Source organism: Poecilia formosa, unplaced genomic scaffold (genome assembly GCF_000485575.1).
Source record: "Poecilia formosa unplaced genomic scaffold, Poecilia_formosa-5.1.2 Scaffold37, whole genome shotgun sequence".
Taxonomy (NCBI): Eukaryota; Metazoa; Chordata; class Actinopteri; order Cyprinodontiformes; family Poeciliidae; genus Poecilia; species Poecilia formosa.
In genome coordinates this window covers 295,869-309,406 of record NW_006799976.1, presented here as the reverse complement: position 1 = coordinate 309,406, position 13,538 = coordinate 295,869, and the positions used below count along the sequence as shown (strand labels likewise).

The following is a 13,538-nucleotide window of genomic DNA, read 5'->3' as shown; positions in this document are numbered from 1 at the left end:
AAAATGAAATAAAAACAGAGTGGGCAGACGATGAAGTCTGCGATCAAAGTGTGTCAACACCTTACACCTGTTTTTAGCAGAGCGCCGAGAATGAGAGTCGAAACCTTTCAAGAACTCTCGAACTACACACCGACACACATTGAGCTGTTTGCTCTGAAAGGTCAGGAGGGGTCAGAGATCACAAGGGGAGGAATAAAACGTGACACCGGCAACACACACAGAGGACCTTATGGAAAAAAAGCACAAAAAAGAAAAAGAAAAAAAAAACACTGAGGATTTTCCTCAAATGTCTTTGCGTTTATGGGAAGATCCGCTCAGATTCTTCCATATCTGGTGCTGACTCCCCTGGCGTACTAATATGGAGAAGGAGTTACGATTCCCATCAGATAGCAGCAGGAGAGGGGCAGACTCTTTCATCTTCCTCTCCGAGCGAAGGACGGCGTTACACAGTGCGTTTCTTCCTGTTAGGGTGCCGGCGTACGTTGGAGAGATAAAGGGAGAAAGAGAGTCTGCCTCGAATAAGAAGAGCAACAGCTGAGATGGGAGAAACAGCTGTACCGCTTCAATCCCCTCCCCCTCAAACCGCTTTTCTTCTTCATCCTCGCTGCTCTCTCTTCGCACACCCTTGTTCTGATCCTATCCTCTCCCATAGAGCGCGTGTTGCCGCAGAAATCACCGCGTTCCCTCGAGACGGCATTACCGGCAGAAATGTCGCTTTTGCTGTCCTTCATCACCAAATCCTGTCAATCCCACTTTGGCTGGGGTTTACCCAACCTTTTGTTTTTCAGAAGCAAAGGTAAATCAGATGCAAGCCCGTCCGTCAAGTTCATTCAGCAATACGGTCACACCTCCCTGAATCAGTTTCTTTCAAACTGGCACCAAACAAACACAACAGAATAACGCGATGACTTTCTGAAAACGTGACCAATGTAGTGATTTCATTCCCACACTGATAGTTGGCGATGTCGAGCGTGGAACTCCGGGCATGCGCCTACAAGCCCGCGGCTGCAAGCGGAGACGTGAACTGCGGGAAACCCGACGCCGGCGACAGGAAACGAGTGCCAGTCACAGAAGTCTGAATGGACCCTTTAAGAGTCACAGGAACGTGTCGGTTTCATTTGTGAATCCTTAACCATTCATGAAAAGTATGTCATTCTCTCTTAGATCAAACATAGTCTATTGTGACACTGTAAAAAGAAAACTCAGTTTTAAATCCTTTATGTAGGGGGAAAAAAAAAGATCATCCATGTTGCAACTGTAGTTACCTGGATGGGTTTTTTTGTGTTCGGTTCACCTAGACAAACCCAGGCCAGGTTGCTGCCTGATCTGTCCAACAACATGAAGAAGAGTAAAAATATGTTTTTAAATAAAGACTAAGATTTCAGAAAAAGATCCTCGTATTCATAGTCCACTTTGGTCAACTTTTTTGATTTAGGATTTAGGGGGTAAATACTTTTTCACATAGGTTCAGGTTGGTTTAGGTAGCTTGTTCCACCAAAATGTGGAAGCTGCTTTTATTGTTTGCTCTTATTATCTTTGTCTGATGATCTAAAACATTTAAATGTGACATTTAAACGTAACAAAATTAAACTGTCTTTTTATTTGATATTTTTGTTTGTTGAGTTTTATTGTGGAAATATTAAATGTCTTCCAGTTGAGGAGTATTGTGTATAAAATTAAAGCTTATTGGTCTTTAAGAAAACTTACATTATTAAGCCATTATCAATTACTTGAAAATGGTCTCCAAACAACAATACTATCACTTATCGCAATAGTTCCTGAGACAATTTATCATCCAGCAAAATAAGTCATCATGACGAGCCTAATTACATCATTACATTAGAAACACAAAAAAGATAATTATCCTGGAGGTTCGCTTATAGAGGTAGTGGTTTTGAATCAAACCGAGAAAAACTAAATTACATGGTTAATTCATCCAACTATTAAAGTATTTATCCAACTTTATCTTTTGATTTGTTAGTTTTGATTCATTTAATGCAAAAGGAAAAAAACAAAAACCTGATTTATGGTCATTTCATCTGCCGGTCACTAGAATCGGAGCAAGTCGAGTGAAATAAAATCGGCTGACTTCGGCATCTGTGCAATTTAACTGGCGCACTTTAGCAGAAAACCAGGAAGCCGGCTGTGTCTTGGGGGTTAAAACGTGCAAAAGCGAAAAGCAGAACGCAAAAAAGGAGGCGAACACGGAGAGAATGGAGTGCCGAAGCCACGTCTGCATGTGATATATTGTCTTTGGCTGCGGAGCGGCCCCCCCGAGTTCACGAGTTTCCATGACATAGCCGGCGCTCAGCTCCAACGCAAGCCAAAGCACTCCGAGACAGATAGCTCAGGCCACACGCTGCGAGGCCAGAAAGGACCCGTCGGATGTCTGATCCAAACCGGTGGATCAGGACAATATGCAGAGGAAGTGGAAGGGTGAGGCATCTGTCTGTTTATGCTCATTTCAGCCGGTGTATAAAAGCTTTCTATTTGTAGAAGAAAAACGGCCTTGACACTTGCTATGCTCTAAAGACACGAGGATTCACGTTGTTCCAGTGCTGCGGATTAATCGCAGAACTTGAGGCTGCAGGAGTTTTTAAAATGCCAGAAAACACTCATACTTTTCTTTAGCAGAGAACGGATGCTGGAAATAAAGGACGGAAGCAAGTCCTGAAAACAAAACCCGCAAAAATAAAAACTGGAGTGTGAGGTAGTGGCCCAGTCAAAGTTCAGATCTACATCCCGTTGAGAATCTGTGGCAAAACCTTAAAAGCTGATTATCAAACATGCCCTCTATAGTCAACCTCACTGAACTCTGGTCCAATAAAGTCATTATAAAAATACTGAAAATTGCAAATATTTTTGCAAGAAACTGCAAGGTGTGCATTGCACTGGACTTAAAGCTGTTGCTTTAAGTCCAGTGCAGATTTTGAGTGGAAACGTACACTGCTGACCAGAAAAATCAAACACTGCTACCTTCACTGGTGCACACAAGACATCCCAACCGTTTGCATGAGATACTCAGGTTTTATTAATGTGCAGCCAAAGTTTACTATTGGAGGAAATCCATGTTTGAGCGAGAGCCCAGAAGATGCCGCAGTGGGACATATACACATTTCTCACAGACAATCTTCAAAACAACAAAAAAGAAAAAGGTATAAAAGGAGAACATGCAGTTCAAGAAAGGTAGAAATAGATACTCCCACATTCAAAATCAAAGCAAAAATGTGAAACTTTTAAACTAATTGGAACTGTAACAAACAAGGATGGAGGAGGACTGGAGAATGTAGATTTGGCATAAAGAGCTACATTAAATTTTGAGCATTATGGTACATTCATGTGGTCCAGAGGGCCACATGAAAAGCTACGGCGCGCCAGGTTTGGCCCCCGGGCCTCGAGTTTGACGCGTGTGTGTGGCTTAGATCAAAACTAGTCGCAGGACAGCACAGTCCTCTGGGATTGAACAAACTCATATTGTGATGACAAATGAAATTCGATATATTGTGAATCTGTAGTGTAAACATGAGCAAATGAAGCGGCTTTTTTTTTTTCTTTTTTTTTTTTTAAACACCAAAAAGTTTAAGCTTGTGTAACGTTTTATAGCTGCTTCCAGTTTGACCAGTGTGAGTGTACTGGTATCAAGGGTGTGAAAGAACAGGGCATGTTATTTCTCCCGTTAAGCCATCTTCACGTTAAAGTCACACCAAACGCACAGGGAGTGGAAAAACCCAAAAATGGAAAGGCATCAATCTTAGGCTCATTTGACCAAAGTATGTGGTTTAAGTTGACCAAAGAGTTTCATATCGGCCAGTATTAATAATTGTTGCTATGTTTTTTTGTTTTAAGTCTCTGAAATACTACCAAGCTGGAGATGAGACCTTTCCTGTTCACCTTTTATTTTTAAGCACTTATGAGGCACAGTGGTGAAAATCTGAATCTGCAAGTTGCTCAACAAGTTGTTGCTAGGTGACCAGTAAGAGTGAGTTAGTTGATGCCACCCACCTAGCTTAGCTAGCAGTGTGAGGTTGAGCAGGTGAAACCTTTCCTCTGCCTACATCCCCCAGAATGCTGTGCGGGTTTCTGGAATCGGAGACTAGTGAAATTATTAAACACGGTATCGGACAGATTTCTACCGATACTGATCACGTGTCAATCGCTATACATGCCGTTACTGATTTGTTGCCCAGCCCCAAATTGAAGTCTCCATGCTAACATTTAGGATTTATGCCAGAAACGCCTTTTCTGTCCCGTTACCAACAGGATATCATTTAATTGGCTTTTTGTTGCAGTTCTTTAAAAGCGCACTTTGGAGAATTTTTTGTTTGTTTGTTTGTTTGTTTAGGTTTCTAGGATTAGAAATTCCTTGAAACTTTGATCAACTTGAGAAAAACAAAACTAGCAACATGTAAAAAAAAACATTTATTTTATAGCAATTGTTGAGGTTACCCAGAATTGCGCCTCCAGTGATCCTATAATAATTATTTCCTATATTAGACTTGTTTTCCCTCATGAATAAATGTATTCCAGGTTTTATGATTGCAACACAGTAAAATAGAATCAAATCAAAGTCATACACATATTCCCCCCGCCCCCCTGTGTATTTACTGTGAATGACTGAGATTCTGCTCCTGACCCTCTGTGCTACAACGCTGCCTGTGGCTAGCAGCTCTCGGTGGCCTCTACTTCTCCTAAACAGTAGCTGTGATTACAACACAACAGGAACCACATGGCAAATACACACTCACACTCACTCACACACACACACACAATGATAGGGGAGGAGGGGAGACACTGTAGCATTACTTCCTCAAACGTCGTAGCGAATAAAAAGGCAAGTAGCTCAGTCTGCACCTTGCAACGTGGTGCAAGCCTCTGAGATTTAAGAAGTGGAATCCTGCATTGTCCTCGCCTCTTATCGTCCTGCTGCACGTTTGCACGCAGTCGTGCACGCAGTCGTGCACGCAGCTAATCAGGCGCTGGCCGAGCCCCGCATCCACGACACCCACTTCACCCAACTCCCAGCTGATACGCAGTCCTCACCAAACCCACAGTCGTCCACAATACCCTTATCAGTGTTCCAAAACAAGCCGTCGCGCGCCGCAGACCGTGTTTGCCCGTTCCCGACAGGAACAGAGAGGAGGCCGCTAAAAGAAAAGGAAAAAAAAAACAACAACAACAAAAAGTGTGTGACGACATGTGACTTCTCAGTTCCATCTGTGCTGAATGGATATGCCAGACTCGCGCATAAAGTTACCGTGGAAACAGAGCTACAGCCCTGATTGGAGGTCACGTAGAGATGAAGGCTGACGCGGACTAAAGGAAAAAAAAAAAAAAGAAATAAAAAGGCTCGAGGACCATCTATAGCAGCCAACATGAAGACAGCCTGTTAACTCACCTGCACACGCATCTAGAGCCGACAAACAAGAAGGTCAGAAACACGCCTGCCATGACGGGACGTGATGCAATACAGCATGGAGGAACATAATCTGAGAGACCAGGACTCTGCACTCGATGACGCAGAGGCCCCTTCAGCACTTTATCCTGTTCTCTTGTAAACACGAAGCTCTGATTGTGAGAGGGGAGTTTCATTTCACACACACACGCAGAGATGTAATCTCCGACTAATCACATTTGCAGACCTGGGACCGAGCAGTTACACCGCGGTCCTGGACAGATGGGCCAGCGTTCGTCAGGCAGCGCTGGGATTAAGTGGAGGTGCGGCGTGCAGCTACCGATGGGTGGCTTCCTCCAACCGGCCGCCGGTCTGATTACGTTACAGGGAATCTGTGTCGTTACTGCGTTCCTACGCAGCTTTAATGACTCAAAGGCATTACTGTTAGTATTGGGGCTGAAACAACTCAGATTAAGTGTGATGAATAACTGGAATATACAGACTCAAAAAAGGCCATTTGCTGAAAGAGCACAGTCATAGCAGTAAATAAGCCAAAAAACTGTGCAATATATACATGTGTATATTTTTCATTTAAGATGAAAACACCTTTGTCCGTCAATATTCTTTCCACAAAACTCAGGTGATGTAGTTTTAGCTTCACTAAAGGAAAGCTATACGATTGCATTTTAAGCATTAAAATCTTTATTTTGCTATTTAGACAAAAGAAATTTAATTATTTATTTGCATTTTTTTTATGTATTTTGAAAAATGTATGAAAAATAGCTAAAGAGGTAAAATCAAAAATTAGTACAAGGTGTCGGTTTTTTTTATCCAATTCATCGATAAATTGTTAGAATAATCCATTTACTGAAATAATTGTTAGTTGTAGCCGTAATTAATTTGCAGTACATGCTTAGGTTGAGATCGGACTTTAACAAACACCTTCAAAACCCACGGGAAATGTGGCAAAGAAGAAATCATTTTAATTGATGCCAAGATTAATCTATAAAACTATAAAGCTTTTTAGCATCTGCTGATACTCTGATTTACAGCTAATTTTACATCCAGAGATAAGGCCACACAGATTAATAAAACATTTTAAATAACCGATTATAGAGCAGGAACTGAATTCTGGGGATTAGTTGTAAACAATGGTACATCATCAGCATAGAGGGAGATCCTATATTATGACTTTACAAGAAAATTTGGAGAATATTTCTGAGCAAAGTAAAGATACCAAATGCTGATGTATTGAAAACACTCAAAGCTGGAGACCAAACCAAAATAACTTTGCATTTTGTTGTCTGAAAAAGCTGAAAAACAAGCACTGTTAAGTATGACTGTGACACAATTTTACAGCCAAACTGAAGTAGGTCTCGAATGCACCTTTTAATGAAAGTAGCTAGCAACATGGCTGCCAGTGGTGTGAAAATCTAACTAGTTTACTTCCAGCTCTTGGAGGAGGAATCACAAGAAAAACCTGCCTTCAAAAGCCAGTAAAAGTGGGATTCAAACGGTTAAACAAAAGCAGGGATCAGAGGTATTCATTTAGGGAAGACGTACTTTGAATGTTTACTCTCAATTCCATGAAATTAGCTTGAAGTAACAAGTACCCAGGTTGGTGGCTAAGATCGAGAAGGCCCCACCACTTAACTCTTGTATTTTCATTCAGTTCTGAACCAAACCTCTCAAAGTCCAGGAGCAAAAATTTGAACATGTCATTATAAAAGCACTGCAAACATCCAAGTTTTTAGAACTTGCTCAGAATTGTCATCATCTTCCAAGAATGTCCTCTGCACATTACTAAATGTTAAGGAAGGCGGTTACGAATAAAAAAAAAGAGCGGGATTGTATCAGTCTCCTCTGAATAACACTACAGCTCTGTAAAAAGGCACGCCAAGTCATGAGTCTGAACCCGAGACCTCTGGGTCATTTGTGACGCGTGGAGAACAACAAACTCACACAGCCGTACGAAATATCGAAATGTAACGTTCTTGAATTCCTCAAAAGAAAAATCTCGAGGGGAGAAAAGGGAGATACGACGTCACAGAAGGGGGGAGGCCGTTTGCGTGTGAGGGTGTAGAGGGGAACGCAACAGTGAAAGCCCCCCAGAGCATTCTCGTAGGTCTTTCAAAATCACATCTAGAGCTATTATGCAGCAAACAGAGAGCAACGTGTCGATATAGCAGCTAGAAAACGCTTAGGCATTCCATGGGTGGTTTACTTTCATTTATCCAATTCACAATAAGAAATCATTGAAAAATGTAAACAATGGTCCACCCTATTCTCTGAATAATCTCAACAGTAATCAGGAAACATTAACGGATAAAATCGAGTTCTAGTCAGGGTGGCGCAGGACGTTTTCAGCTGTGCAAACCGAGTGTTCATGACCGCTCATGTGGCATGCTCAAACAGCTGAGAGTCAAAGAGAAACCAACAAAAGGAAAGTTAACCTTCAACAGATATTCATGCACTATGCCCCCAGAACGTTTTCCACATTATCTTGCTTTACAACCTCCATCTTCAATGTGTTTTACTCAGATTTAATAGAGCAATTCACAATTGTAAAGTGGAAAGTCGTGCGCTCAAAAAGTCGCGGGAGCAAACAGGATTTTGAAAGAAATCCCATAAGGAGGTTTGCATATGTTAAATTTAAAAGATTTTTTTTGGTCCATGTGCATTAGTTTTCCTGTGTGTGGAGAAAAACTAATATTCACATTACCATCCTCATGGTATAACAGGGTGGTAGCTGCATCAGGAAATAGGGAAGTTGGTTAGAGTTGATGGGAAAACTAAATAAAAGGGCAATCCTGGACGAGGATACAAAAGACCCAAGATGGAGGAAGCCAAAACCTACAGGCACAATGCAATGTCTTCAATCCAATTCATGTGTTACAGTCACACAAAGTCTACATCAAAAACCATAAGAGAAGTCGGGGGAAGACTTAAAAATGCACTTTAAAAAATTGATGCTCCCCATCCAGTCTGTCTGGGAGAAAATGTTGCTCAATGATAAATCATGTGCAAAACTGGTAGAGACATAACCCCAAAAGAAGTTGCAAAAGGATGTTTCTGTAAGTAATGGAGAAACTGAGATCCTGAATAAGAAGAGACGTCATGTGTTTATTTAAAATAAAAAACAAAAAGAAAGCCATGTATGCTTTTCATTTCACTTCCCAATTACGTGCTACTTTGTGTTGGGTCTATTAAATAAAGTTAAAATGAAAATACATTATTTTTGATAGCTTGTAACGTGATGACATCTCTGATTCGGATTGTTTAATTTAGCCACAGTAGTGTTAACAGAAAATAAACATTTATAATTTATACAGGTGTTTTTTTTTTTTTAAGTTTCGACTCTCTACTTAATTTCAGGTCGAAAACCGCTTCTGGCCCATTTCCCAATTTCAAAATTCTCCTACTTTTCCTGTCGCACACCTTTCCCCGATATGCTAAGGCTAAGTTTGGGGTAAGCCAAGGCTGCCCCCTCGGTATTGTTTGCGGGTGAACCCCCCGCCACACCCATAGCATTCCCCCCATGAGGGGGGGAATGCTATGGGTGAGCCTATGAGCTCTCGGAAGAGGCAGCAGGTACTGCGCCTGCAGTGGCTGCTAACAGCGAGCTAACTACACTGGCTGCCCCACGTAAACTCAGCGGCCTTTGAATCACACGCTGAATATGAACGAACAAAGAGAAAGAGAGAGAAAAAAAATCAGCAATGCTCACTCTCCGAGTCTCCTCGCTGCTATTTTTACGCCTCCATATTAGCAAGTCACAAATACTGCTAACTAGCTTGACTCACTAGCTTGTAAAAGAAAGAGGGGGCGCATGATTTACTGCTGGCATCAGATCAAGCCCCTCTCCGCTCCCTCTCTCTGTATGCGGAGGGGCTATTTTAACCTCACCTGGTCTGAGTGAAGAAAAATAAAATAAAAGCTTTAATACATCTCTGCACCTAGCCACAGATACCAACAGTCTGCGTAAGGCAATCATCCCTGCATTAAGCGTGTCGTTTCTAATCACGCTTTCATTATGGATTCACGGTGCTTTGCTTATATATATAAAAAAGGAGCATCCTGTGAATAAAAACAAACACACCCAAATCCGTCCATGGGGATTTAACGTTGCCTTAGCTAGCTAGCTCGACGTCTGATGCGCGGGGGATTACCGAATGATGCGGCTCACGATATCCAAGTTGCCCCCCCGGGCCATTATGTGCGGTAACTCACCGAAATGCCCCGTTTTCCTCTGTCTCCGTCTGATGGTATTCCAGCGGGCACATCAGAGGACGGCGCTTCGCAGTTTTCTATAAACCACAACGCTCCGCAGCACAACAGTGCGTCTTGCAACAGCTGTGTTGTGTTTTGAATGAGAGCTGAGGAGGCGCACAGCGGACGGACGGGCGGAGCTTCCAGGGTGCTAACTGGGGCAGGCTGCTCATCATCCTCAGCAGACCTGCCTTTAGTACCCTCAAGTACAGAGATCTTTTGTCCGTCTCGGCATTATTGTTGACTAGTACAGTGTCAGTTTGACAGATGGGGACCGCGTTTCTCTTTGTTTATTGTTGCAGGCAGGGTGCAGTAGAACGCTTCCATGGGGCTTTGAAATAAGAGTAAAGTTCAAGTGTTTGCTTCTGCTTCCCTCTAGTGGTCACTTGCGGTAAAACTCCTTTTTTATTTTTAGTTTGGTAGAAGCAAAACTACTGCAGGTGCATCTCGGCAGAGGTTGGTAGAGTCGAGTACTCAACAATTGTTCTCAAATTTTAAGCAGAATTTTCCAAAAGTTTTATTTTTATCTGTTATTTTAATTGTCAAATGTTTTCTGTCACTGGGTGTTATCTTTAAGCAGTTTATGACGTTTAAACAAATATCATCAGCTGTGCATCAGGTGTTAATCAGTTAATCATTTTTCACGCTACAGAAAATCCACAATAAACTCAAACATGTGTACCCAGAATAAGGTCATTTCACTCTGGAAAAAGAACAGTTAAAAATGTTATAATAACAACACCACAAACACATTCTTGTGCTTTGTTTCTTAACATTTTTACTACTGTATCCTTATCCGTACTTCTTTGAACAACTGCAGGTTACAAATTGCAGAAGCACAGAAAAAAAATATTAGAATTTCATTAATTTATTGTTTGGACGTCAACATTTTTCTATATCACACAAATGTACACAGTTGTGACAATCTTCAACAGATGCATTGGAAAAAACACCGTATTGGTATCCCTTAACTGCAATTATCCCGTTTTACTCCAACAAAACTGCCTGAGGCGAAACAACGCATGGCAGCGTAAAAAAAAAAAAATCAATCAAGCCTTCACTTGACAGCAACATGTCTAAAATCACTCCCCAAATTTCAGCTGCCTTTCCTTTTCTGCCCCATGCAGCTCCCTCGCTCGGTTCTTCAGATCCTCGGCTTTCTTCTCGTCCTTTTCCGTGCCGTCCCCGAGTTTGCACATCCGACTGGCGTTGGCACACCCCCACACGTGTCCGAGTTCGCAAGCCCTGCTGGCGTACTTGAAGGCTTGACTCATGTTCGGCGACAGCCCTTTGGCGTTGCCCTCGATGAACATGGCGCTGAGGTTGAAGCAGGAAGGGGCGAAGCCGCCAGCGCAGGCCTTCTCGTAGTACTCCCGGGCCAAAGTGGCGTCGGGGCCGCCGTCCAGAGCTCGTCCGTCGTGGGCTAGCAGACCGACGTTATGGCAGGAGTCTATGGACTTCTTTCCTCCAGCGTTGCAGGAGCGCACGAAGCAGGAATAGGCGGTTTTCAGACACTCGGTCACTCCACCTGGTGCACAGATTCAGCAGAGGCTCACTAAGACGACAGAAATCTGCTGTAAGTCTAAACACATTTAAAGTCTAAAAATTTAATTTGAAATCATATTAATTTAAAACAGGAAATGTAGCTATATTTGAACATAAAAACAGTCCATACACATCCCACGGTTCATTTTTGTAGTTTTTATGAGTTAAAGATGCATTAAATCGTTGTATCTTTAATAGGATTAGGATCAGGGATACATTAGGAATTTATTAACTTAAGAATATATGTACAAGTACAACAGCCAGAAGTCTGATTCATACTTGGGTACCGAAAGGGAAAAAAAAAACAAAACAAAAAAAAAAAAACATCCAGACAAACTTACTTGTTCCTCATCATCTTACTTATTGGTTTACTGTATGAGCAAGACATGCTGGGAAGGTGTTACTGCACTTTTGTTTTTCAAGAATTTATAAACAACATATTTAAGACAAAATACTTGAAATGTTGCTTACAACAACGAAAGGGCAGCTAACAGAACCAAAAGAAAAGTTTTCGTTGAAATGTTGAAGCAAAAATAAATCCATTTCAAACACTGACATGAAAAAAAATAAAAGCTGAAAAATCATTGCTGGTGAGAGAGAAGGGATGGCCGCTCTCAATTCTAGGGTTTTTACATGTCAGGGCAGAAATGTTATCTAAAAAAAACAGTTTGAAAGCAATTCTGACTAAGTTTAATTGTTGGACTGATGGCCTCATATCTGACACACAGAGTGGTTCAAGGTCAACTCAGTAGCTGCAAGCTGAGCCCAAATCATAACACCTCCACCACCATAGGTCACAGTTGCTGTCCAGCGTTTTTCTACAGTCTTAAGTAGAGTTTTTAATGTGATTGATTGGAAATCAAGTGATTGTCTTTGATTAGACGCTATGTTTGCTAATGACAGTGCTGACTCTGTAGGATGTTTTTAACACTTTTGAGGCAGTAATTACGTAACTTTAGAGCCTGATTAAGGCCATGTGATTGAACGATGGCAGTAATAAGAGTGAGTCCGCTCTTTCTTTCCTTCCGAAAAAAGCAGACTGTTCGCATACCTTTGCCGGTGACATGGTAAGCTCCGAGTTTGTAGCAGCTCTCCGAGTGTCCGTATGTGTCACAGTTGTGTTTCAGGACTTGTGCTGCAGAATCGTAGTTTTTCTTCACGCCATCCAAATAGTCTGCTAGCCTCTGGCACCCTAAGGAGACGCATCAGAAAGTTAGAGACACAGAGGCAAACATCACAAAGTAGCATTAAACTAAAACTATGATTCTATGACTCAAGGATTTTATATATATTATTTAAATGCATGGCGTTTGTTCTTTATGTGTCCATTTTATCTTATATTTATTCTCATCTCTACTTTCTTTAAAAACCTTTACTGTTATTGAGATATACATGTATTAAATGCTATAATATGTAAACTAATGTATTTGGGCAAATATTATATTATAATATATTGCCATAACTTAAAAACAACAAAAACAGCATAAACGCATACAATAGATAAATCTCTTAAAATAAAATAACTTGTTATACAATAACTTAAAACAACAGTATGCCAGAACCTACAGTAAAATAAGGTAACAACAAAATATAGTAACTTGGAATGACAGAAAAGAAAAAGTTAAAATAAACTTAAAACTGTGTAAATTAAATAAAATAAATAACATTGCAAAACATGAAAAGAACGAAATAAGAATATAAAAGGCACAACTTTAAATATCATAAAATATATATAAAAAAACATAGCCTTATTTCAGCATTACATAACAGCACAGCCATATAAAATACTGTAGCTTATATATATATATATATATAAAAAAACATAGCCTTATTTCAGCATTACATAACAGCACAGCCATATAAAATACTGTAGCTTTATATCTCAGAATAACGTGACACAACATAAAATAGCAACGTGAGGGTCCGTGTTTCAGCACCGCTGGTCTGTGAACAGCTCAGGGTTGTAGTTACCATCAGGGTCCTTCTCCTTGTAACATTGGTAACTGTACTCCACTCCCAGGTTGTCCAAGAACTGTTTCACCTCCTTCTCATCCTCGAAGTTTATAAGTCCAGCCATGACTCAACTTCTGTCAAGTCCGCAGCACAGCGGAAATATGAGCTGGAGCTGCGCAACAAAATTAGCTGTTTGAGTGGTTCCAAAGCTTCTCCTGCATGTGGACCCGGTCTGGTTCTGTTAGCACCAAAGCTGCCAGCTACCTTCCCTCGTGTGCTGCTTAACCTCTAAAAGCCGAGGAGCATTAGCTCTTTCGTAACCGTCCTGTGCGGGCTTCCGTAGCGCCGCCTCCTCTCCTAATGTACTTCCTGTGTTGTG

General features: G+C 41.3%; 2 protein-coding genes across 7 annotated transcripts in view; both read right to left on the bottom strand.

The window, feature by feature from the left end:
* ralgps2 (Ral GEF with PH domain and SH3 binding motif 2) overlaps positions 1-9,888 on the bottom strand; it is an 85,542-nt gene extending 75,654 nt beyond the window's left edge. For 2 of the 6 annotated variants that reach the window (XM_007550552.2, XM_007550554.2), the window contains exon 1: positions 9,623-9,888. The gene's annotated coding sequence lies outside the window, so the exon portion shown is untranslated. Of the gene's footprint in view, positions 1-4,851; positions 5,134-9,622 lie in introns of those variants that run through there. The other 4 variants (XM_007550555.2, XM_016670726.1, XM_007550556.2 and 1 more) reach the window with 4 other exon arrangements.
* Positions 9,889-10,419: 531 nt separating this feature from the next.
* coa7 (cytochrome c oxidase assembly factor 7) lies at positions 10,420-13,453 on the bottom strand. The gene is made up of 3 exons (XM_007550546.2): positions 13,178-13,453; positions 12,258-12,398; positions 10,420-11,189 (listed from the first exon to the last, which is right to left on the bottom strand). Exons 1-3 carry the CDS (start codon positions 13,281-13,283, stop codon positions 10,744-10,746), a joined length of 693 nt encoding a protein of 230 aa, XP_007550608.1. The 5' UTR covers positions 13,284-13,453; the 3' UTR covers positions 10,420-10,743.
* Positions 13,454-13,538: the final 85 nt, after the last annotated feature.

Bases quoted from the DNA above. Each gene is read 5' to 3' on its own strand.
- coa7 (XM_007550546.2), bottom strand. From the start codon at position 13,283: ATGGCTGGACTTATAAACTTCGAGGATGAGAAGGAGGTGAAACAGTTC. The intron at 12,399-13,177 runs GTAACTACAACC...GCGTCTCCTTAG, and splicing joins CAAGGAGAAGGACCCTGATG to GGTGCCAGAGGCTAGCAGAC. The intron at 11,190-12,257 runs GTATGCGAACAG...TCTGTGCACCAG, and splicing joins TTACCATGTCACCGGCAAAG to GTGGAGTGACCGAGTGTCTG.